The sequence below is a fragment of the Geospiza fortis genome, unplaced genomic scaffold (genome assembly GCF_000277835.1).
Source record: "Geospiza fortis unplaced genomic scaffold, GeoFor_1.0 scaffold147, whole genome shotgun sequence".
Taxonomy (NCBI): Eukaryota; Metazoa; Chordata; class Aves; order Passeriformes; family Thraupidae; genus Geospiza; species Geospiza fortis.
Window position 1 is genome coordinate 1,403,810 of NW_005054372.1, and position 25,680 is coordinate 1,429,489.

Below are 25,680 nucleotides of genomic sequence, written 5' to 3' on the forward strand. Positions count from 1 at the left end.
GTGTGAGGAGGTGTGGTCCCTCATTGACAGGACATGGCAAAAGCCTCGAGCACAGACACTGTTGTACCAGCCAAACCTGTGGATTTTGGTTGTGGGGCAAGGTGGGGCTGAAATAGACTGCTCTGGTGAAATCTCAGTTTTAGCAATACCCTCTGCATCTGTAGGAGAAATGATTCTGCAGTGCAGCTATCTCAGACAGGCACTTACAAAACAGAGATGGCTTTGCTCAGCTGGTGGCAGAAGGGAGCTTTTTGGTACACAAAATGTGTTATCAGAGTAATGTGTATTTTCTTTCTTTTAACTTTCCCAGTCTGTTGCTGGATGGCTGCTGTTACAAGTCACAGCTGGGCAGGTAACCATCTGTTAATGAGTAATCCTTGGTACTGGCATTGATCTGGTCCATATTTTGCAATGTGATGCCATCTCCTGAGTGGGCTTGCTTGGAGCTCCTTGCTGTTGCTATATTGTGCTTTTAATCAGCTCCTCAAGAGAAAGAAGGGAAACATCCAGATGATAAATCAGCTCTAGTTATGACATTGGATCAGCTTCTCTGGAGTTGTCCTTCAGTGCTTGCTGATTACACCAGGGACCATCTCCAAGGGTCAGGCACTTTGTAGACTCTTCACTCCTGGTGGTTAGGGAGAGTCTCTCCCTATGGGGCATTCCCTTCTACTCCCAAAGACATTAATGATTAACAATGATAACAGCTCTGCTCACTTAGAAAACTAAAATACCTGAAAGTCAAGGAAATCACAGTCCCTTGTGAAAGCTTGTTCCTGATTCACCCTCCTGCTTCAGCCCAGCCCTGGACGTTTTCCTCTGCCCGGCAAAACCTTCATGAGAGGAGAGCAAGGATGAAAGTCTGTGCTCCTCTCACTGTTGTCTTGGCTCTGAGTCTGAGCAGTGACTGTGCAAGGATGGTAAGTGATTCTTCTCTTTCTGAGTGATGGATCAGCTGTGGGATACCTGGCAGGACCAGGCTGCCCTGGGGCTGGATGAGTGAAGCCACTGAACAGACCCAGAGAAAGGGAGATCCAAAGGGAACACACAGCAGGGATGAGCCACATGAAGGCTGACAGTTTATAAGAAGTTTATAAGTGCTCACTTAGAGGGCGGACTGTGGGACAGCTGGTGCTACACCTTTCTCTGTTTGAAGCATTTGCTTACATCCATGCCTTTCTATGGAGGAGGAACGGGAAGGGAGGAAGGACCACAAAAATGGAAATCCTTTCAAAATATATCTCAGAAATGTGCTGACACAAGCAGGTACCTGCAGTAGCATGGAGGGAGAGTGCTCCACTGCCAGACACTACTGCTGTCTGTAACTGAGCAGGCCAGCTTAGGTGGCTAGCTTCTTCTTTTCAGACTTGTTTCCATGCCAAACCCCTTGGTAGTTTGCATTATGTATCTTGTGTCTTTTTTGGGGCTATGTCTGCCAAGCACATGAAGCGTTGCTGAGCAGGCTGTGGTTTGAATTTGCTAGTTTGCTTAAACCCCACCACAGCCTGGCATCTACCATGGGCTAGCAGGGTATTCAGTTCACTGCTGCCTTATGGTCAGCACTGGGGCCTTAAGATCAGCCTTATTTCTCTAGCAGGGTTAAAACTAGCTCAGATATACTTGGATGGTGCTATAATCCTAACTATCTCAGTGAATTACAAAAGTATGTCCTCAGATATTACATGAGGGAGCAGAGAGGAATGCTCATGTTCAAGATAAAGATCATCCCTGGTTAGAGCCCTTGCTTGGTGGTGGCAGAGTCTGTGTAGGGGCAAAAACTGTTCTTTCCTCAGAACTGTTCAAGCCTTCTCTATATATCTTAGCAACAGCTTTTTCTTAGCCCTCACTTTTATGTCCCCTGTCCAGTTCTATGTTCATAATGTGTGCTTCTTTGACTGCTTTTGTGATATATTTTTTTTGCTTTAGTTCAATTGCCGGCACCTTTGGTGGCAGCAGCACTTTATGTGTATTATTCTCTTTTTATTATTTCCTGTGGCTTGAAATCAGCTCAGCCTAGTGCTCTTTGCTTGCTGATTGGCAAACCCAAATACAGTTAGAAGTTGCTTTTGTTACTAATGCCCTGGGGAGATACAGTTAAATAGCAGGAAAAGGCAAATGTTGGGATATTATTTGTAACTGTGAACCAGTCCTAGAATGCATGTATTCTTCCTGCTGAGAGAAATAGGAGATGTGTCCCTTGGCAATAGAAAGATAAAATGGAGCAGAGCTTTGGCCTTTGTTGTGTTGTGCTGGGTTTTCCTGGTTTAGCTGGCACTTTCAAGAGTCAACATGTATCTACCCTCTTTCATCAGACTATGCCCCACCAAAAATCAAAAGCAAATAATAAGATTTTCTCAGAAGCATTGGGAGAAGCACAAGTTCAGGGCACCCTGGAAAGTAGGTTTTTACCAGTAGTATGGTTGCCAGAGTGAATTTGTGTCTCCAAACCACATTCTCTCTTTCTCTTTGCAGCACTACAGATCTGGGGCAGGGAGAGGCTCAAGGCATGGCTTCCCTCACCCACAAGGTACCAAGTCAAATCCAGTAGGTTTCATGACAGTAAGAATGGTCTGCCTGTCTGTATCCATGCTGTGCAAGCTGGTAGGAAGCCTGTCTTTGTTTCAACATGAATAAGGATTATAGAATGGTTATGCCAATATTAACTTCTGTTTAAAGGGGAATTTGAGATTAGCTCAGGAATCTCAGGTAATTTTCCTTCAGGTGCAGATTAATGGGAAGGTGCTGATGGGATTTGAGTTGTCTGAGCTGGCATGACTTTATATTATTTCACAATAATATAAAGCTGAAGATGCGCAACAGCCTTTAATCAGAGCTGCAGCTGCCCTGTAACTTTCAAGCACATTAACTCTTTGTATGTACAGGTTCAGATTCTACCCTGGCCCTTGATCTCTCTGTGGGAGAAGGGTTTCAGTTGCATGCAGCTTTCTGGTTTGCATTTGTTCTAGTGGCACCCCAATGATCAGACATCCTGGCTGTGGGAGAGTGGTGCAATTTCAATTTTTAAAGCTTTTATTGTCCTGTGCTTTTGTTGTTAAAGATTACATGCATTGGGCCATTGGGCTTTAGAGGTTATAACAGTCTTCAGTGGCCTTTGGGATGCACTATATTTTCTGAATGGGGATGTATTTTCACAACTCTCCTGCCTGTTGTACTGGAAGGTATCAGACAGAGAAAGTTGCTATTTGTAACATTTGCTTAATTAGTTCAGAGAATGAAAACTGGGGTTGACAAGGGGATGGCAGTGGCTATTTCGCGTTGATAGAGAAGGAGGCAGTTAGGGCAGATGGAGTGACCATAATCCCAGCTGATTAACAAGGGGTTGGACCACAGGGATAGGTTATTTTTTCTGTAATGCCAATAACTGACCTTAGCAGCTCTTTGAGATGTCTGGGCTGATGGGAGTTAACAGATATTGTGAGAGTGTGCAGGAGCCCCAGCCATCAGGGGAGGGGTAAGTTCAGGACAAGGGGCAGTCACACATTGTCTCTGAGAAGTGGAAATGTGCTGTGCTGCCAGTTTGGTTGAATGCCCCATTTCTCTCTTATGGCACTGGTTGGCTTCCCATTCAGATTTGGGATTTCAAAACAGATTACTTTTAGTTTAATGGTTAAATAAGCTCTGACAGTTTTTCATTGTCTTTTTTGTCTTCAGGCTCTCTCATTATCAAGCCTCATCTTGAAGGATTTTTTCCTGATAGACTCCCACTAGCCTTCCTTAAACTCCCACCACATTTCCTTAGATTGCCATCACTGATGTGGCAAATATAAAACTTGCCCTTTTTAGACACTGGTCCCATCAGTTTCTCCTCACTTGTAAGGAATCTGCTTATCCCAAAGGGAAGGTGTTATGATCAAAATTCTCTCTCTATCCCTAACCTTTAAAAGCTTTTTCCTCCTGACTGTTTCTATTTCAGTTTGTACTGTCTGGTTCCTTAATTATTTTATATAGATACTACAATGTGATATAGAGCCTGGAAGGATACAACTTCAGAAATTATTTTAATATGCAATTACAATACTACATAATTAGAAATTATAATTGCAATTAATGAATATAATTGGCATTTGCTGTACCAGAAGTGGCAGTATATTTTGAACTGAAATGATCTGAGATCTTTGTTCCACTGCAGAGTCCATTAATCTTTGTTGATTCAGTCATTATGTAAGATTTTAAGCTTCTTCTTATGCACTAGACATTGCAGAGACACAGAGTCCAGAGTACAGCTGAAAAAGTTGCAGATATCTATCTTCATAATTTCATATAATAGTATATCATATAATTTGTGGTTTGGTTTTCAGCTACGTTATGAGTTTTTTATATTTATATTTCAGTGTTTACAGAGGATGGACATTTATGCAAATTCCCTTTCCGGTTTGGCGGAAGGTTTTATCACACGTGTTTATCAAATTTATTTTCCAGAAAGAAATGGTGAGTTGACATTGCTCATAAATTAAAACAGCACTCAAATGAAATGTCATCCTTTTAGTGCTTTAATCTTGCTTTTGGAGTAATTACCATGAGCTGGATGTTGTGCCCAAGGTGCAGTTCTGCTGCTGATGGCCGTGGCCCTCGGGTCAGGGCGTGCTCAGGGGGAAGGGAGCCCTGGCACTGGGTTTCCACGGCCACAGGAGGCTCAGGAACTGCAGAAATGCTTCCTTGCTGGCCTGCCTACTGGAACTGCAATTTATATGGGTGACAAGAGCTTGTACAGAAACAGCAGGACTGACAGAATGAGCCTGGGAGAGACCCTCTGCTGAGGGAGAAAGGAGACACCGAGACCTGCAAGAGAGGACACTTGGTTAGGGGACTGTTTGATTTGTGCAGGCTGTACTTGTACTGCAGCAGAGACCATCTGAGTTTTGAGGAAAGCTGTTTTCTCCCCACCCCCATCTCTCTAATTTCTATCCAGACTGGCACCAGAACCCCTTTGGACAGTGCAGTACTAAGAAATGAGGTATTAGTCCTGTTTGTTGGTTAATGATTTATTCTACTAGTGTGTTTAAGGCCATTTTGCCTTCTTTTGGGCAAAGGTTACTCTTTTACTTTTGCAGAAGCCGTTAGAATTGTTCGTGATCCATTTTTGGGGTAAGAACAGTCAGGTGGGAACCCTACTGAATTAAAGCACTGAATAAAAAAGATAAACTTTGCAGACAAACTCCTATGATAGGCATATATTAACTAAAATCAAAGGCAACAAAGGAGAGAATATGTGGATACCAGTAATGTGAAAATTATGTCCAGATGAGCCATGTGAAAGGCAAACACTTGCCTGTTTTCAGGGCAGAGATGATATTTTAGAGTTTATTTTACTTGCCCAGGAAGGGCAGAAGTCTCATTTTTTATACTGGACTGTCTAATTTTTTCATGATCTGTTGGTGTCTTTCTGATGACACATCGTTTCAAGTGTAAGTGCTGGTGTAATGTAAACAACTCAAAACAAACCTGTTTGCACAAACAGACACCCAGCTTCAGGCTAGGAAACCAATTCAGAATTTCCCCAATATCCACTGATACAACCCAGCTAATAAAAGCCTCCAGGAAACAAGAATTTAAGACCATCTTAGCTAAAGAAAGGGAACTGGAATAATTTACCAGTTTGAATCCTGTCTTTGATGAACTTTAGCCGCAAAGAGTTTGACCTTAGTACCCACTTAATTTCATACAATGCTTAAGAGGGATCCTGTTAATACGTGACACTGTGTATTTGTTTTTAGCCAGTTAGGGCACAGAAATGGAAAAACCTGTCCATGGATGTGGTCCAAGGTTAGAGCACACTTTAGAGCTGACCTTGAACAGCTTGCTCTTATGCTTTTGACTTTTTAAAAGCCATTTACAAGCAGGGAGACAAGGAGGAGGACAGCTGGAGTTATTTGGATTTGACAGACCATTTCACCCTATGGGTGACCTTCTGACCAATGTTTGCTCATCACTCATAAGCTAAAAGCAACTTAATGTGTGACTTCAGGTGCAGAGATGCCAGGAAAAGAGCCCTGAATAGCAGTTGGGAAACCTGCTCTGTGCACTTTTTGTGTGCCTTGGCACCAACCCAGGCTGGACTTAGACTGAATAACTGATCCCAGGGGACCTGGGAGGCTCCAGGTGAGGGCAAGGCTCGTGCCCTTCTGCTCCTGCCTCCTGCAAGCTGCTAGGAAGGGATGATGGGAGGCTGGGTCCAAACTGCTTCTTTGGGGGTGAATTCCAGGAAACCTGACCCGGAGAGCACTGACTTATGTGTTTAAGCTCATGTCCTCAGTCTTCAAGTCACACTTTGGGTCAGGACTACAGGCAGGACTTTACAGTGCAGGCTAAAGCCCACTCAAATTGGCTTTAGATTTATGTTTTCTCATACTACATATGACACAGATACTGTGTTTCCACATAAATCTGCTCCTGACCACAGAAAGCTCTCCCTGCTTTGAGAGCAACAAACAAGTTGTATCTTTATAAATATTTCTTGAAAATACAGGAAATAAGACAAAATAATTGCACTATTTAAATAACAGACTTCCTTTAACAGCATTCTGTATTGCTTTCCCCCTTAATTATAATCTGTTTATAAGATAAATAGATCAGATATTTATCAGATAAATTTCCATTTAGTGGCCTATTACTAAGTCTTACATGATATCTTGCTAAAGGTATAGTGTAAATTTTCCTTTTGTGCTGAGGAGAAAAAAAAAAAGCTGGAATTGCTTCTGAGTTTCATTGGAACCTCCAGACAGACAAAGCAGTGTAGGGACAGAGAGAATGGGCGTGCAGTGAGCACTGGTGAGAGCAAAAGGAGAGGGTGGTCTGAACTGGACCAAGCTGTGGTCAGTTCCTGTCCCTGTGCCCCAGGGTAGGATGGGTTCCTCAGATTCTGCTCTAGGGGAATGGCAGGAGCAGACCTTGCCTGAGATTTTGGCTATAAATGGGCAGGTGTTGACTCATGCCCTGCAGAAGCCTTATCCTGTGCTTGAGTTCTGGAGGGGCAGGGCCCCTGTGCCAGAGTGAGCTTGGGTCTGTGTAGGAAGGACATGATCTTATCATCTTCCTTGGAAACAAGAAGATAACTTTAGATATGTTGGCCACAGACTGAAAACAGTGCAGAGGAAGCTTTTTGGCCAGCTGGATCACAGGATGGGGAGTTTGTAACAGCCCTGAAAAGGAGAAGTATCTGTGGGCTGAGCTGGGAGATGTCAGCCATCAGGCTCTGAGTTTTCCTGGAGCTGGTAGTGGTTGATCTGGTGTTGTCAGACAAAGTCTGTCAAGCCATGTCTCATGGTCAGGACAGCACCTAAAAAAGTCTCAGGCAACCTCCAAGTCTCAAACATAGTGACACCACCAGGTGTGATGGCAAAGCTCTTTCCTTACACCCGTCTGCCTCAGGCCTGGGGCTTTGCTGGTTCTCCAAAACATCCTATTGCTAGGGCTCCCTGTGCTCCTGGTGGGAAAAGCAGCCTACTTTCCACTGATCCTGCCTGCCAGTTAGGCCTCATCTTTTGTTTGTCCATTCCCATGCTGTTTACCATCTATGGATTTGAAATGTTATTTAAATCAATCCCTTCTAGTGGTCTTTTCTGATATAATTAGTTCAGTATCTCTGTCCTTATGTTTTCACTTTCATATTAGCAATTTTATATGACAAGCTGATGTAAAGATATTTGCTATCCCATAAATTTTGAGTGTGGGTGCATTTGCAAATAGCATAAAGATATAATAAGGCCACTGGGTTGGTTTGGCTGCTGGACGTAACATTCCAGAAGACTGAAATGTCACCATTTCATTTTTGGTAAGCCTCCAATCAGACAAAACATTTTTTAAAAGAGAAGGAGGGAGACAAGTGAAATAGCTTTGAGGATGAGCTGAGATTCTCACAGAGACTGAGATCTGTGGTGGAAAATAGAAAAGGATTATGTCACTGTGCAAGAAGCTTGGCACCAAGGAGGCAGCTTGGCATCACAAGGGGGGACCAACCTCACTGTAGTCACTCAAGGCAATAGGGAAGGACTGGCTGGGGAGAGCATCAAGTGGGAGGACCAGTGGTTTGTGGAGAGCTGCTGGAAGAAGCCTCTGTCAGGGTCTCTGACAAGAAAAAACCTTTTAAGATGGAAAAAATTGAGATTCCTCTTTGCTTAGAACTTGGCTGCTGCTGGACAATGACACAAGCAGTGCTGAGGACTCTTTTATCTCATTTCTCATCCTCATTCTTGCATACTAGACCACCCTTTAAAGAAAGCACAATCCCCTTCCCATAGAAGGATCTTTGAGGAATTTCCATCAGCTCCCAGGAGTTGCATCAGCCTTAATTCCTGTGAGAGAAGAGCCTCTTTAAGCATGTACCATATTAATCTGCACCAGACTACCAAGCACCTCTTTTAGGGCACCTTTTATAATTGAGGTCACCCAACTTAATATACATGGCCTATTCAGATGCTCCATAGGAATTATGCATTTTAAATACCACATAGCATCTAATTAAAAAGGAAAATAGGGCAGTTAAAACGTAGACGTGTGCTACAATAAAATTTCAATCTAACTTGTGACATCCTAGGGTGAAAAATTTGATCACACAGCTGCTCAAGGAATGATAAAACCAGGCATAATGGAAATAGATCATCAAGCACATTAAATAAACTCCAGTGGCTTCTAATGTCATGTAGCTGATATCTATTATTCTGCATTATGACTGGCTATGATGTTTTGGTGCATGGTGCACTGGGACAGGACATGGACCTCCAAGGTGCAGCCTCAGTTCAGTCATGTGCTCCCTGTGTATCCTCAGGGAAGCCTCCAAATCTACTCCTGCAGAAGAGGAATAGCAGCTCTGTGCCCCTTGGAGTGCTCTGAGCCCGAGACAGCAGACTGAGATAACAGACCAGCAGTGAGGGTGGGCAGGACTCTGCCTCCTGCTCTCAGAGAAGGAAAGGTTTTATCTGTGCCTTTGGAAATCACCACCGTGTCAGTTATTTCCTCATTTCATCTTGCAAGTTCCAAAATAAGAATGCTTTGAAGGAACTGAGTCTGAAAAGGGTGAAATATGAAATATGCTTGTCACTGAAAGTCAGGGAAAAGTCCCTTTGTGGACAGTCTCCTGCCTCCACAGATTATTACAGTAACTGTCAGGCATCAAAAATGGGCTGGGTCTGTTTTGCTTGTTTTGTAATAAGTAAAGATGACATTATTTGTTTGCTTTGGTTTTGTTTTTTATTTCTGTCTTTCATTTTCTAATCCCAGAAATAGGAAGAATGTTGGGTTTTTCTGAAGGATTCATTGAAAATCCCAGGTCCTGCATTTACATCTTATTTTTAACACGTTTTTAATGTGAGACAAGTGGAGCAGAGCAACTTTAACAAAAGAAAGCATATTTTTTCCTCTGCTCTTAAGAAAATTTGAATGAAACTGATGCTAATTAGAAAAAAAAACTAAAGAAGAATTTCCAGGTCACCAGAGTGTGAAGGCCCTGTAGTTTCAGTGCAGACACCCAGGTTGTTTAAAGATGCAGTAAGCTGCACCTTTGATTCTTTTCAGGTGTTCAACAACACCTAACTTTGACCGGGACAGGAGGTGGGGACACTGTGATTTGCTGCCCAGAGACCACTCAGGTAAGGCCATGGCTGAGCTGCTCCAGGTACCTGGCTCCTACTTTGCCACCTGCAGGAAGGAGGGACAGTGCCTTCAGTGCAACTTTTATTTGAGTATTTATTTTGAAGCAAGCCTTCACATCAGCTGTTTCCGTAATCTCTTTGTGACGCTGCACAGCCATAGCATTAGACTGTGAATATCACGCAGTCTTTAATTCACTCTCTGTTGACTAGCTCAAAGCCATGGACAGAAATTATGGTAATGCCAGCATGGAAATCTAAACTCCTGCTGGAGCCAAACACAAAGGTGATCATCTTCTCCTCCCTCATGGCTTGGATGTGCCTTTTAACTTTCCCTAAATTACACAACTGCATTTTCTGTCTGTTTGACCAGTTAATTTCTTTAGAAGGCACAGAAACATTTGACACCCGGTACAACACACAGCCATCACTTCCAGCTTTCCTTTCTTGAGATCTCATGGGAAAGAGCAGTTCTCAAACCTAGACTTCCTTGAGCTTTGGGCTGTGTCAGAGAAGACAAGAGGCCAGACATGTTCATTGCAGGAGTCCTGAGGGAGAATGAAAGGATTACTTGGCTGAACAGCTCTGTGGCTTCCTGTGGCCACCACACTCCAGTGCTACAATTACCTCATTGCGAAAGTCTGTCTAAAAGGGGAAGTTGAGGTCTGTGGCAAAGTCACCTTTATATATAAAAGTCACTTTAATTGACACATTGGGTGAAAGTTCACCTGGGAATATGCGTCCCTGTCCTCAGCAGTCCCTCAATGACTGGCCTTTGCTTATCTCTGTATCCCTGGCTCCATGAGCTGGATGCTGGGGAATCCCATTTTATAAAGAACATATATGTATATATGTGTGTGTGTGTATATGTGTACATATATATATATATATTCTCATTTCATACAGACCAGCTTGAAAAATCAGGTGTTGAACTGGTCAAACTTGATGCCCCTGAGGCTTTTTTTGGATCTGCATCTAATTCTGTTCATGTTCCTCTTTTTGCCGTCTCACTATTTTCAAACGAGACACATTCAGTCTGCAGGATATGACCAACAGCCTTAGATATTCACTTCCCACTTTCAAATGAAGGGCTTTTTCCAACAACCCCTTTCAGGGAGCTCTCCACTGTGTCAGGAGTCTTTTTGCCAAGCTGATTGCAATCTACCAGAGCACTTGAAAAGCCAAATTAGCTGAATCACGCTGACAGTCTAGAATTAAACAGTGCACAGCATCACCTTTTTAAATGTAGCTACTTTAAGTTATTTTCTAGCCTGGCTTTAAAACAGTTTAACAGTAGATCAAAGGCCAGTGACCTAGCCCCAAAACAAGCAGCAATGTATACAACTTTGTAATGCAAGTGTGCCAGACATGAACATAGACTTTATGGGCAGTTCATGCTTACAAGAGTCAGATTATGAGGGCTGCACTTAGTTATTCATCAGTGGCTTCCCAGAGCTTAAAATACAAATTAAAAAAAAAAAAAGAGTTATATGTGTGAGAAAGGAAAGGAAAGAGAAAAAAGGATGGGGTAGCTGGAAGAGATCGCCACTGGCTCTTGCAAAATAAAAGATAACCCCTTTATTTCTGGAAGCATTTAGAATTTGAAAAAAATAAAAAAAAGTTTTTTGGCTGCTATTTTATTTATAAACATAAGTCTACTTAGGGTTTTTTTTTAAGTAGCAAGCATGGGTTTTGGATTTGGAAAATGTTTAAGATATCATTAACCATACCTTAAAGTGAACAGGTCTACGATGAAGTTGAAAGGAAAAGTAACATAACGGATGAAGGGAATTTGAAGCAAAAGAAGGAAAGTTTGCCTGCTGTGGAAGAAATAAGCAGTCAAACTGAACACTGCTGATCTTTAAAATGTGTAAAAGAATACTTTAAAAAAATCCACTAAAGTATTAAATTTTTGGATGTTTTTCCTTGAAAAACAAGAAAAAATTGAATTTCAGAGAGAGAGTATCCTTTGGCCATAAGAGGTTGGTAAGCAGTGTATCCATTGGAATGGAGAAGGAGCTTCTTTAGAGGAAAGGCTGAAGCACAAACTCTCTCCAGGCCAAGAATATCACATGTATGTGACAAGTCAACTTCAAAATGTTGGAGGTACTTACAAATCAGTGTTAAGCAAGCGCTGGAAGCTTTGATCCAGAAAAATACATCTGCCAAATTCAAGGGGAAGTTTAACCAAGAGGCCTTTAGCTCTAGGATGAAGTGAAGCCTGGGTAGGAAGTTTCTGCTGGAGGGAGCTGTTAGTACTGCACACACGTGGGCTGTGCATGCATAGCTCACATATGTGTACAAATGTCCATAAATGTGAAATACCCCTATAGGTGGGACTTCCAGATTTTGGGCAGTCTGGTAGGACTACTTGTCTGAGTGTCTGGAAATCTTGGACAAGTGGCCAAAACCCCAGGGAGACCCAAACATGGGGGTGAAAATTGCCAGACAGTATTTTTAAGATCCCTCTGGACTGATATGGAAAGAAATAGTAGAGTGGTGTGGGCTGTGCAGGCAAGAGGAAGAGGCATCATCCCAGGAGGAGCTCTGAGGAAAGTGGGTGGCAGAAACAGAAAGTTTTTGCTGGGAAATATGGGCAGAAAGGTGAGACAAGGCTACTGCTCAATCAGCAGAGATTCAGAGAGGTGAAGCTGCAGTCAAGATGAGAGCTAGCAAGCATGGAGTGTTTCATCCATGAGGATGCTTTAGACAGTGCTGAGAAAGTGTGGACTTGGCACTCCCCAGTCAAAGGATAGTTAATTGTGGGCAGGATTCCCCACTGGGAACTCAGATGTGTCCATCTGCTTATGAGCAGAAGTTGTTCCTGGACTCCAGGAAAGATGTGGAGCAACACAGAACATGCCTGGAAGGTCAGACTGGAGTGGTGGGTGGGATGTAGTGAGGAACAGATTGAGAAAGAAATAAATGAGCGGAAGTGCTTTTTGCAGATTTAACAAGGGTACAAAAAATTTCTTGAACATTTGTTACAGCAGAAGATGGCTTGGAGATCAGGTCATGGTTTGGATGTAGTGGGAATAGGAAATACAGGATTTTCCTTTGAGGAAATATTACGGCACTAGAAGTTTCATAACCTTCAACAGCAGGAAGAGTAGGAATGTCACTGACTTCACTTGCTTTCCCTTGATGTTATCGTGGATTGAAACTCCCACTGAATACACCCAGACCTGCTATCTGATAGGAATTACATCACTCTCTTCTGAAGTAAATATTTTGATCCCTGCAGGGGAAGCTCAGATTTACCCTGCTGTAGCAAACTTCAGGATGCAGCCTTTGTGCTTCACCTCAGCCCTGCTCGTGTGTGCCTGTGCCTCTACATGTTGCATCTCATGCTCAGGACACACAGTCTAGCTGAAGGAGCACCTGGATTGAGTAACCCTGGAGATGGTGTAGCAGAGTTTGACTAGTATTAAAAAGGAAAATCTGAATGCAATCAAGCTGTTGGGCCAACTCTGGAGCAGGTGTAAACTTGCTGTTGGTTAACTTCAGGGGAGATACATCCCTTGGCTCTGCCTGAGATCAGAAACGCTGCCTGACCAGCACTGCACATTGCCAAGTAACGCTTCTATTGAACAAGTGCACCTACCTCCTCTCCCACCACATTTTCCCATCATTCAGATAATTCCCTAGTAAATGGAGATATGCTAGACGGGTCCAGTTTTCATCTTTCTTGTTGTGATTTACTTGGATGTGTAAATGGGGATACAAGCACCATCATGTCACCCCAGGACAATGTGCTTTGTGGTTTGCCTTGTAATTTTTCTCTTGATTCCAGCTGTCCATTCGTTTTAGACACAATCCAAAATCCCATGGCAAATCCTTCTGTCGAAGGCTGTCCTTTGAGCAGTTTGAAAGCAATGCGCGATCCCGGCGATGGATGTCGCAATGCAAAGGCTGCAGGGCAGAGGCCGGGCAGCGCTGCAGCCTTCCTCCCTGCAGCCTTCCTCTTGCAGCCTTCCTCCCTGCCCAGTGTAAAGGCACAGCTCCATCTTGTGGGCACCTGGCCCGTCTTCTTCCTCACCACAGAGCCAGCTCTGGGGACTCCAGGTGTGCCTGGACCTACCCCCTTCAGACTTAGTCTTGGGGGGCGTGAAGGTTCAGCTCAGATCTACCACGTGATTTTGAAAAGCTGGATAAATGTGTTTCCATATTCCGCAAACCTGCTGTCAATTGGTTGGTCAAACTTAGTTTTACGTTAGGAGACGGTATTAAACCCACTGAGCATGGAACCAAAATGGTTCATGGAGCCAAAAGGACAAAGCATGACTTATACCATACTTATTAACAACTATTTCTTAGTGGCCTCTCCGGATCACTGTGCAGAAAACCCCTGCCAAAATGGAGGGACCTGTTCTCTCGCTCACAGCCACAGGATGTACCACTGTACCTGTCCTGAGGAATTCACAGGCGAGGACTGCCAGCTGAGTAAGTATCTTCTACCACCAGTGTTACAACATGAAATATGAATAGTAAGTATAGCTCATTAATGTTTGCTTAATGAAAAGGTTGTGATGGGAGAGACCACTGCAGCATGAATGTTTGTGTAGGTGGATTTCCAAATGGTTATGACAGACAATCCATTCCTGACAGGACAACTGAAAATAGCTTGACTGCGCAATTATAAATCCAAGTATGCTGAGCATGGGAAACACAAAAACCTCTTCCCCTTCTTTTGCTGTTTTTAAGATTTAAATATCCCTTACATGTTTGGAAATTACTAATATTTGGTAGGCAATGCACAGAGATGTGAAAAAGCAGCACAATTTCAGGTGATGCCTTGTTCCTTATGTACATGCACATGCTGGGGATGGTGATGCTGTCCTGCCTACAGGGCTTCAGGAGAAAGCCACCTCTGTCCTGAGGTTCCTGGAGCTGCTGCTCTACTGGCTCAGTGCCTCCACACTATGGAGGCTGGCTAGCTTGAGAAGAACTGTCAACAAATATGGATCTGCTCAACAGGAAAAAAGGGATGAATGGGGAATGATAATAGAGATTGTGGCACCATTTCTTGCACTAAAAAACATCTGAAAGCTTGTGTTGTTTGTAAAACTTCGTTTCAGAGAAATGTTTTGACAACAGCCTCTATGAGTTCTTTGATGAGGGCGCGAGCTGGTCAAGAGTCCACCGAGGAGCAGTGGAGCAGTGCATGTGTGCGCACGGCCAGATGGAGTGTGGCCGTGTGGAACACAAAAGTAAGGCACTGTTTTGTACCACAGCTGTAGCCCTGCATGGAGGGGGGATAAAGGACAGTGAGGGCATCGAAGCCTGAGTGGTGTTGCATACCCTAATGCTGCCCTTACAGCTCATGTACCCTCTGTAAAAGACAATATTTTAGCTTTCCTTTCCAAGACTCAGCGGTTATACTGACCCAGGAAATCCCTTCAATGTGTCCATCCTCATTTGAGGAAAAAACTATACGCATATGATGAATTTTAGGGACATATCTCAGTGTTTTCTTAGAGAGGGATGAAACCCTGATCTGCAGCATGTAAGAATATACAGATTATATAGTAGAAGTGGTAAAATTATTTCTCCAAAACTAAAACCTGCCTGAGAGGCACACCCTGCATACCAACAATCACTTCATATTGCTTTTTTGCCTCTGTGCTTCTTCCCAAGTCCATCCCACTCCTGAATTAGCAGCATGTAAATTTTACCTGCCTCCAAGATCCCATAAGGCCTGCATTGGCTCCAGAGTCCCCACGATTTTTGGCCCATTCCTGGCAGGGATAATGCTTACATTATGAAGCCTCCTCCTTTTTTAAGGGGCTGCCAGGAGCCCAACACCCTGGCCAGTCAGCACAGGATATGCACTTTGGGTTGTCACCCATCTGAAGAAGCCAGCACAGCTCCTTTCATTTGGAGGAGAGATGCTGGGAGGCAAACCATGTACCTCACCTCCACATGTGCTCTGGTATGGCTGTTCTGTTAGTCTGGCTAACTTTTACCCTGCCCAGATTCACAAGTAAGTCACAGTACAAATTAGTTTCACAAAAGCCCTTTGAAATATGTAGGTGTTTTTATTCCCATCTTATGTAATTGGAAACTAAAGTATGGAGAGTCAGCGGCTTTCTAGGACATTGAGAGTCCATGTGAGAGTTGGGAAATTTGATAGGACTGAATACTTCCCAATCACAGATCTTAAATATTTAACTGAGCTCCCTGCTAGATATGTTATTATAAATTCTAATAGAGCTCAGTGGCAAGTCTGGAATTGGCAGAACCCTCTATATAGGAAGAAATGTTAATACCATCTCCACTAGTAATAATAATCACCACCCCCATTTTACCTACTGTTCACTGCTAATATCTTTCAATAGCTGACATTATCCAATAGCAGTGAAAACAACAGGCAGACCTTAGTGGGCAGAAATCAGTAGAGTTTCCTTTAATTTATCACAAGTGTAGGTCTGACATAAACAAAGAATAAAAACTTCCCCCAAATGTATATGCACAGAGGAGATGCACTAGAGCAAGTTAAAATGGGCTAATTCTCTTGAATAATTTGTACCTTTGGTTTGATCATTGGTTGTGTTTCCTTGTAGGTTGTGTTCATGATCCTTGCATGAATGGTGGAGAGTGCAAGATGGTTGCCTCCACTGGGAACATAGTATGTGATTGCAAAGAAAATTATGCAGGGAAATATTGCAATATTGGTAAGTATAACAACCTACAGGCAGACAGAATTAGGAGTTTTCATCTGGGTGTAAGGCTGGTGAGTTTGGCTCTGTTGTATTCTGCGTTTGAGGACTGAAGAGTCACACAGAATAAGGGTTTAATGTATTTCTCCAGTGTAAAACATAACACACACTTCACAGCTGAGACTCTGCTTCTAGAAATATTTTTTCACGCCCTTTACTTTATAGAAAATCAAACAGAAATTTTAATCCAATTACACATGCCTATAAAATAAGTGCCTGCTTCTATTTTGCAGAATCAGTCACAGAGTTGTACTCGAGAGCTACTGCCTCCCTACAGATCCACACATCCCCTTATAAAGCAGGGATTTACATCTGACAAAATCTAGCAGCCATTCTTTGGTAGCACATAATGACTGTGGGACAGAGAAAATGCTCACCCTTTGGGTTACTGGACATTTTAAGTTAATAACACATTTAGCCCAGTCCAGGTTATACAAAACCCCTTCCTTTCTCTGGTGGGCCAGAGAAATCTGCTTTATCTATGTGTAAGTCCGGTTTTGCATTTTAGATGCTACATAGTTTTGATACAACTTTCCTCCAGAAGACTTAACATTCATCTCTGCAGGGGTTAAATCTTGCTTGCAAGCTATATCTGCAAGTTATGCCAATGGCTACATTTTAAATAAATGCACGTTTTAGGCATAAATTTTAATAGACCTTCAGTCACACCATCCTGTGACCACATCAATTCACTGGCTGTGTCTTTCTGGGTGCATAAATCCCATGGCTCATCAAAACTGAGGACATGACGCCCAGTAGCTCTGGTGGGCACTTTCTTAATCCAAATGGGTGATGGGGTAAAAAAACCTAAGGAACACTGCAATTTATATCTGGCATTCTTTTCACTCTGATAGTTAACAAATGATGTAGCCAGCTATTTAAGCTGGGGAAAAAAATCGATTTGGGAGACCAGCAGTACAGCTGTAATAGCAAATAGCAGGAGTGGGTGGGTAAATTGGACAGTGTATGAGCTGGTCCTGAACTCACCAGGTATCTGATGAATCATGAGAAATGGCTTTGGGACTCTTTTAAGTCCTTCAAAAGGAGCTCTGTTTTAGGTCAGTTGTTCTGTCCTTTAGTTACCCTGGAGAGATTGTCCCAGGTTTTGGGAATGCTGCTGCAGGGATCTGGGTGAGGGGCTGCACAGCACACACTGTGTGACCTGGAGCTCAGGGCAGGGCTGCACTCTGCTCATTTTCACATTAAACTGCTTTTCCAATTCCTGTTTTATTATCAGCTTCCACTGCCCCAAGCAGCAATGGTGCACAGAGACATCCACCCAGCAGGGCCTGGATCATAAATACCAGGCTGGCAGTGCTACAGCTGTCACACAGGTTTCTGACTACCTTAGAACAAGAAATAAGCAGGTGTTCTTTGATTACTTAAAAATAATAAAGCAAACATTTGGTTTACTAAACAAGTGGCTTTGGATGCTTACAATCCATCTGTGTTCAGCTGCCTAACACCCCTACACAGAATGGGAACTGAAGGATTGTGTTTGTGTGTCAGGGCCTTGCAAAAAGTCTTAGAAAAGAAAAAACTCTTTGTCAAGATGCAGTAATTCTAAATTAATGCAAATAAATTAATCTTCAGGTCTATAGACTGCTACTATCATCACAGCAGGGCAATGGCATTCTGGTGAAAGTGCTACAGCCTTGTATTCTCTGAGCATTCAGAAATGATTTTTAAATATTTGTTGGATTAATTTTTTCTTTGACCCTTCAATTTGATGCAGTGAACAGAAATGCCTTTTTTTTTGGTGTCCTTTTTACTGTCTTTTATAGTTTCCCTTGTCTAACAGGACATACTTGTGAGGTTACCCTTTAGCTGGAATAGCTGGTGGCTATAATGCTTGATTCAGAGAAAGTGTTACAGTATTTCCTCTCCAAAGTGTACTTTAGTCTGAATTATCAGTTAAAGAGGCAACCTTAAAGCCAAGGTGTGATGCAAAAATGTCTTAGATTTTTTTTAAAAAGCAGAAATCAATCAATTTAATAAACAGAAAGTCTCCCAGACTGTTATATATAATATAACAATATAAACAGATGTGATGAAAAGAACTATTTTCTACCGTTAACAAAAAATCTACTGCCTGGTAATTTTATTCTTCCCCTTTGAACAGTGAGTAACAGAATAATCATAACTTTTGTGATTTTAAAGATAGCTATTTATCTGTCCATTACTTTTTGGACTACAGTGTCCCTACCAGTACTCAAAACTCATCTTTGATCTTAAAATTCTCTTGCAAACAATCATCATGTATGTATGTGTGTGTATGTATGTGTATGTGTACATATATTTCTAGGCTATTATCATAAATGACCATATAGCTACTGGAAAATTATGAGCTGACTTAGAGAAAAAAGAGAGATGATGAAAGTAACAGAGGAGATATCCATAACAAAGAAGATTGATATACAAAAGACAGTTTTTAATATAGATTTCTATTCTTTGTGGTAATACATTATTTTCTTCTTAAAGAAGAAACTTGCAGTACTAAAGAAAGAACTGCCATTTAAAAAACTGTTCTGAGACAGTTTGTATGCATAGGATTTCAGGGAAATTTAATTTTGAAGGAAATTAGATGCATCACCAACAAATCTCTCTCCAAAGAGATGCTGTTTAAAATTGTTTAAGGACTCGTGTTTAAGTTCAATTCATAATAACTGTCCTTAAATGTGCACCTATTTTCAGAAATAAGGATTTTGTGCTAAAAGAGTAGCTGCATTCTCTTTGTAAACAGCTCTTGCTGGGACAGCTCTGAATCCAGGCTCTAGGTGAAGATTTAGAATCAATTGTCCAATCATGAGTAGCAATGGTTGTCTCACTGAACACAGAAGTTTATCAAAAGGGTCCAAATCCAACCACTTTAGCAGTGGTAAATGTGGGCAAGAAGTGAAACCTGGAAAAGACGTGATTGGAATATTTTATCTCTAGCCCAGGTTGGCATTGGGAATGGAGAGCGAATTTATTTGGTAGATAATTAACTTCGTAAATATTTAGCTTCACTGGAGGTGATAATTGATGACAAACAGTTATAAATATGTAATTGTAAAATTGCTTTGACATTTTATGTTTCCTTGAACAGATAGGAGCCATGGTGGAGATGTTGGATACAGAGGAGGAGTTACCTGGCCAGAGGACAGATAATTCATTATAATATGCATTTATGGAGAAGTTAAAGAGGGTTAAAGGGTAAAGGAAGGAGATGTAGAAATTTTTTTTCAGGGGGTTAGTGCCTTTAGGTTTCTGTGGTTGAAACCTCACCACTGCATTCATAGTTTTTGCTTTAGTTGAATGGAATGTGAATGGAAATGAATATCTATTTTGCCAGATTTCCATGTAAAAGCATTTCCTCTGTCTTACCACAGCTTTGTTACTGTTGGTTGGATGTCAGTTTTTAGCAAATTTGGGGTACTTATTTGTATTTTAAATTTATTCTTGATGTATTCTTATGTATGCTTTATTTATATTCTGATATGTTAGTGGGGTATATTTATTCTCTTAGTCACCAAGTCTTTTCCTGAAACATTTGCTCACTGTGGTTGTGGGTTGCACTGGGTTTGAATTGCACTGGGAGCACTGCACAGAGGATTAAACATTTTGAGTTTTCTTTGGATTAAAGCTTAGGTAGCCATAATGGTTTTGATAATATCTTGGTCATGGTGAAATGTGAAGTTGGTGAAGGCATTTTTGAAAACTCTGCTTTGTAGTGTTTGGGGTATTTTCCTCATTAGGCTATGGATAATGGAATTAGAGGGGTGCCATATCTTTAAAGAAAGCAAGGGTTGGAGTGCTAATTGTGGAAAGCTTCTGGTTATGTAAGGAGATGTGGTGTATGTCAGAAGTAGGCTGAGGATTTTCAGAAAAGGAAGATGATAGAATAGCTGAATATGTAATGACATACAGGAAAAAAAACCCCAAAACCTTCTTGGCCACATCTTTAGGGGTTAAACTGGAGGAGTTTGAGGTAATAGAATTAGCAAAAAATGACAGCAAACCCACCTTTTTAGTGGTTCATTTACTGAAATAGTGTGTTGGCAGTTTTCTACTAAGAAAGCGACTTTAGTAAAGGAAATTCAACTCTGGAGGCTGGAAGGAAAGTTTTAAATATTTTTTATTTTCTGAAGAAGACATAAGATAATGAATTTTAACTTTATGGTTTATATTTACCCTGTACTAGAATGCTTTTGGATTAGTGTTTGATTTTTTACTTTCTAGAAATGCAGAGGGAAACAGGGTGAAGTATAATATAAGGTCACTTGGCTGACAATGATAAATGGGCATTTAACTGGTTGGTCAGTCCCACTGAACTTGGACAAGCAGGTCTGTAAGTAAGACTTGCAAAGGGTTTCTAAGTGTGGCTGAGAAGATGCTTGTTCCTTGCATTTGTGAAGCACTGGGCTTAATAATGTAACTAGGCTGGAAAATAATAAAGTAATTATTTCTCCACAGTTGTGGAAAAATAGGTAGAGCAGCAGATAAAAAAGCAACATTATGTATTAATGCATATTATGTATTAATATGTCTTGGAGAGGTGATTATGTATTTGCACAGGACAAGTTTTATAGGTCACCATGGAATTTGAATGAGGGGAAGGCACGGGTTAATAATGCCAGGATAATGAAGAGAAAGCCTAGAGCACCACTGCAGAAATAGTAATGGTTGGTTGGATTTTTATCAGATTTTTGAATTATTAAAAGAAAATTCTACAATGCTGGAGTTACATGGATAAAAACTGTGCCCAGCAGATTGTTGCCTGCAATGATCAGTGGAAGGAGGCACTAGAAGATGAAGAGATGGGTGAGCATGGCATTGTCCCCTAAGCCGCCACCTGTGATTCATTGCACTGAGACAGTGCCACTCCAGGGAATGGTGAACAGGAGACCAGAGACAGCTGTGGCTTTGCAAAAAAACCATTCCATGTCATTTATGGAGATGACAGATGTGAGCAATGATAGACAGGCTCTTCTTATCTCCCAGCCTTCTTTATAATTTTAGTAAAGCTTTTGGCTAATATGGAGAAAAACAAAAATGAAGTACTGTTTGCATGGAGGTAGTGGAATACTAATTTATGTTTGACACCTTGGCAAATGTGAACTAGAGAGGAGAGCTAATGAGCTGTGCTGGTAGCAGCATGGCATAGAGCAAGGACTACCTCTGTAAGGACTGGAAGATAAGGCAGATAACAAAGAAGAGGAAAAAATTTCTCTTGTCTGAGATAGAAGTAGGTTCAAGATCCACAATGACTTCTTTATTTTTACATAGATGTGCATTTTCCAGATGCTGGTGGGCACTAAGTTTTCTGTGTTTTCCTCTCTATTCTTACAGTGTTGCCTTTTTAGATGACAAGTCTTTGTTATAATTCTAGTATAAACTAATATGATTAATATTAGCAGCCTCTAATATGAAGCAGCTGCTTAGTCCTTAGTCTTGTGAGAGTGCCTGACTTGGCAGCAGTGCTACTGGGTGCTGGTTAATTGAAAGCCATTAGGGTGTTTTTAATCCTATTTGTGATTTATTTGGGATGTGACAGTGGTTTCAGTTTATTATGTTACAGAGGGCACATCTTGTCTTGAATCCAAGGGGACTGACATCTCTTAATCCATGCAGTGTGTTGTCCTGTGTAATTGTCAGGAAGGTGGTTGAAGGGAAGATGTGATGCAGCGCATGCTTGGATTACTGCATTGTTTGTTTCTCCCATCTCCTGCTTTCTCCTCTCAGCCCACTCTGGATGTTTTGGGGGCTCAAGAGATCCCCACTTCTCATTAAAATCTCTCTACAGAGCAGCTGCTGCTCCTCTGCTGATCATTCACTGTTACACAGTCTGTTCCTTTTCCTGCCCAGAGAGTTATTTTGGCTCATTCTCTAAGCACACCAGGACCTACAGGTATATTCAAAAGAATGAAAGCTTTCACTATGAATTAGGCCCTCAGATATTCCTCAAAATCCTGTATGGCAGTCTGTGTAACTCTCAAAGTAATTTAGCACTGATATTGGCTCGTTGTTGCCAGAATTTCTTTCCCCTAGCTCTTGACAGCATTTTTCCTAAATATATTGCTCCTATTAGCTTTATATACCTACCTATTGGATTGCATTTATGACTCTGTAAATCAGAACTATTGTACTAGAACTGAAGATAATAAATAGAAAAATGAAATGGAATAAGAGCCACTCCTTCCTCTTATCTAGGATATTACTTTTCTAAGCTATAAGAAAGTACTGGCAGAGTTTATAGATTTCTGGATTTAAACTTTTACATTAAAGAATTCAACTTATTCAGAAGGTAGCTTTGTACATTAGCTTTTATAACAGATATAAATCTCTTCAATTTTACCTCAGATGATCTAAGCATTGGCAAGTGTGAAGGTACAAAGACCCTTTAAAGAATAAACATATTAAAAAATAAGCCTAGTTTCAGTAAATGTAATGTGCCATCCTCACGTCAGGATGCAACTTTAAGAGGTTTTGTGCATATAAATCACTTTTTTTCCCCCCACAGTCTTAAATCCATCCTTGTTTTACATGTTCATTTTCTGCTAGATTTATTAATTACAAAAAGATGCCAATTTTTCCACCTTCCTGCCTAGCTTCTAGCTCAGACAGATTGGTTGTGTCATAATCAGGCTGCAGTTTCAGCAGGCTTTCATTCCAGTGTTAGGTGCTGTCAGTCCAGAGGTTTTACTGCTATTCAACAAACTAGAAAGTGACACAATTATTTGAATCAGTTACTTGTTATATATATGTGCAATCTGCTGTTCATGACCCCAAACAGAAATATTGAAATATAGGTAAAGATTGTAACAGTATGATTGAATTATATTGAAATATAGATACATAGGTCCCCTTATATTTCACTTGTGGTATGTGTTCATTAATTTTTAACTCTGAAAGCCACAGTGAGTGCTATTACTGCTCACATTCACAGAAAGGCAGAAAAATATGAAGTAATTTGCTTGAAGCCAGGAACAGACCAGTCCTGGTGCTGCTGCCATGCAATCCTATCTGTGCCTCACGTCATCAGAATTCACATTCTCATCATTAATGAGTGAAAAAAATTGCAACTGGTTTCTTCAGTGGAGTCTGCTCTCTAGATATTTACAGAGATTTTCAGTGGCATAGGGACACACTGGAAGACAAGTTAGATCTTCCTTTGGAAGAAGTACTAGGTGGATGTCTTTTAAAGCTCTCTTCATGGTGCTTGTTTCATTTAGCACAGGAATACTTGCCTTGTTGCTCTCAGAACACCTGGCCTTCTCTTCATGGTGTTTCATTTAGCACAGGAATATTTGCCTTGTTGCTCTCAGAACACCTGGCAGGGTGTGCTGTGTGTGCTGTGTTTCAGTGCATAATTTGATAGAATGAGATGCCTGTAAGAACAATCTCCACGAGTACCAGAGGCTCCTTTCTCTCACACATTTACTGCCAGCCACAGTAGTCATGGTCTGCCTGTGCAGCAGGGGAAGTGCAGCTCCCTGAAATCAAAGGCTTTCACACCTCTCATCTCTGAGGGCATCTCACAGCTACCCAGGAAGGGAGATCAGGGAACTTCTGGCTGAATGAAGAAAGGACAAACCCTTCTGCAGGCAGCCCATGAGTCCGAACTCATGCAGAAAGGAAATTTGGCTTATACCCTGGTAAAGGATGGCTTGAAGGGCAGCACATCCTGTAATGCTGAGGTTGTGTAAGCAACAAATTAATGCAGAGGCATAAAACATCATTGTTCAGTGCTGTTCATCTCAAGGAAACAGCATCAAGCTGAGTCAGAGGAGGTTTAGGTTGGATATGTCCTTTTCCTCTTTCCCCTTCTCTGTTCCTGCCATCAGCTTATATAGAGCAATACAAAAAATTAATCTAACATTGTACTTCATAAAAGCATTATGTGTTGGTCAGGGATAAATCAAAGCATTGCTGAATGAAAGGGTTACTCTAAACCATCCTGTCCCAGAATCAGAACCATTGGTGGAAAAACATATTTTTATAAATAGAATGAAACAGCTTATGTGTATCTGGAAAAAACCCAAAAAATATTCCAAGCTCAAAAACATCAGGGAGATTGATGGTGAGGTGTTTTGGGGAAAAGAAAATGTGAAAGATTCATTGTTTTCTGCAGAGAGTTTCAAAACAAACTCCTGAAAATGTTCAGGTACGTAACTACAGGACTTGAAACAATATCTGGAGACAAAAAGTCTTGTGAAATGCTTTCAGAAAGTTAGTAATTAGAACTGGTTGGATAACTGCTTTTCAGGTTGCTGTTAATTTTAAGACCCAAAACTGTTTTATTGGAAAAGGCAGAGATTTGCTGTGACTTTCTTATAAAATACAAAATCTTAACACGTGTAATGTTTTACATGAGCTATTGAAATACCTTGGATTGAAAAAACAAAATACAACAAGAAATTATTTATAATTTTAAATTTTAATAATAGTTTTTCTGAAAAGAAGCTAACAGAGGTGATAGTGGCATAGGACTGCAAAGTAAGTTGAATCTGCATTTGCATCCAAACTTGCGTAATCTGAAAATTTAGGCAATTTCTATTCTTAGCAGTGATTTGTGGTAGTACAGGGAAATGAATGAACATGAAAACACATATTACATCCTCCATGACTTTCTTCCACATAGGAAAATAAATATGTTTCAGAGTTGTGAGACATTGTGGAAGCTATGTGGATTTGGGACTGAACAGTTCCCAGTCAGAGCAATCCATTAAGAACTCCTGAAAGCAGACCACCTACACACCATTTCTGACAAAGGGGGAAAAAGAGAGTTTTTCAGTGCTGTAACAGTTCAAAAAAGGGAATAAGAGGCAGAAGGTCTACATGACTGCAATAATTGCAGAAATATTTTTAAAAACGGTTTTTCCTGAATTATAGGTGATAAAATGTATAAAGCATTGCAGATACTTCTCATGGCCTTAGTGGGTACCATGGTGCTGCTGCCAACCAGTCAGGTAAAGGTTTCTGGAGTGGAGCACAGACCAATGGAAAGCTGCTAATGAATGTTAATATTTCACCTCAGAAACCTTTCCACAGGATAGCAAATTAACTCAAGTTATGCCTGTTTCCAAAATACTCCTCATAAAACAAAAAAGAAACAAAAAACTTCTTGAGAGATATCACTGTTCCTCTCAACAAGTGCAAGATGTAATCTAAACTTCTTAGCTACAGAAGGAGAACGTGAGGGATGATATAGAAAGAGGCCAAATTCTTCACGTTAAAATATGTTGGCAGCTTTAGCAATGACTGGCAGACCTGATGAAACAGAGATATGTTGGATTTTAAGCCTGACAAGGATAAGCACAAATTGTAAACACCATCTGCAAGACATCCAAACCACAGGTATTGCAGAATATGGC

At 41.2% G+C, this 25,680-nt stretch overlaps 1 protein-coding gene across 1 annotated transcript in view; it reads left to right on the top strand.

Annotated features, from left to right (window-relative positions):
- The first annotated feature begins 665 nt into the window (after positions 1-665).
- Positions 666-25,680, top strand: part of HGFAC (HGF activator) — a 38,884-nt gene continuing 13,869 nt past the window's right edge. The window contains exons 1-7 of the mRNA XM_005424747.2: positions 666-920; positions 2,473-2,527; positions 4,353-4,449; positions 9,532-9,605; positions 13,923-14,048; positions 14,684-14,815; positions 16,169-16,279. Coding sequence (XP_005424804.1) covers positions 855-920; positions 2,473-2,527; positions 4,353-4,449; positions 9,532-9,605; positions 13,923-14,048; positions 14,684-14,815; positions 16,169-16,279 — 661 coding nt within the window. The 5' untranslated portion in view covers positions 666-854. The remainder of the gene's footprint in view (positions 921-2,472; positions 2,528-4,352; positions 4,450-9,531; positions 9,606-13,922; positions 14,049-14,683; positions 14,816-16,168; positions 16,280-25,680) is intronic.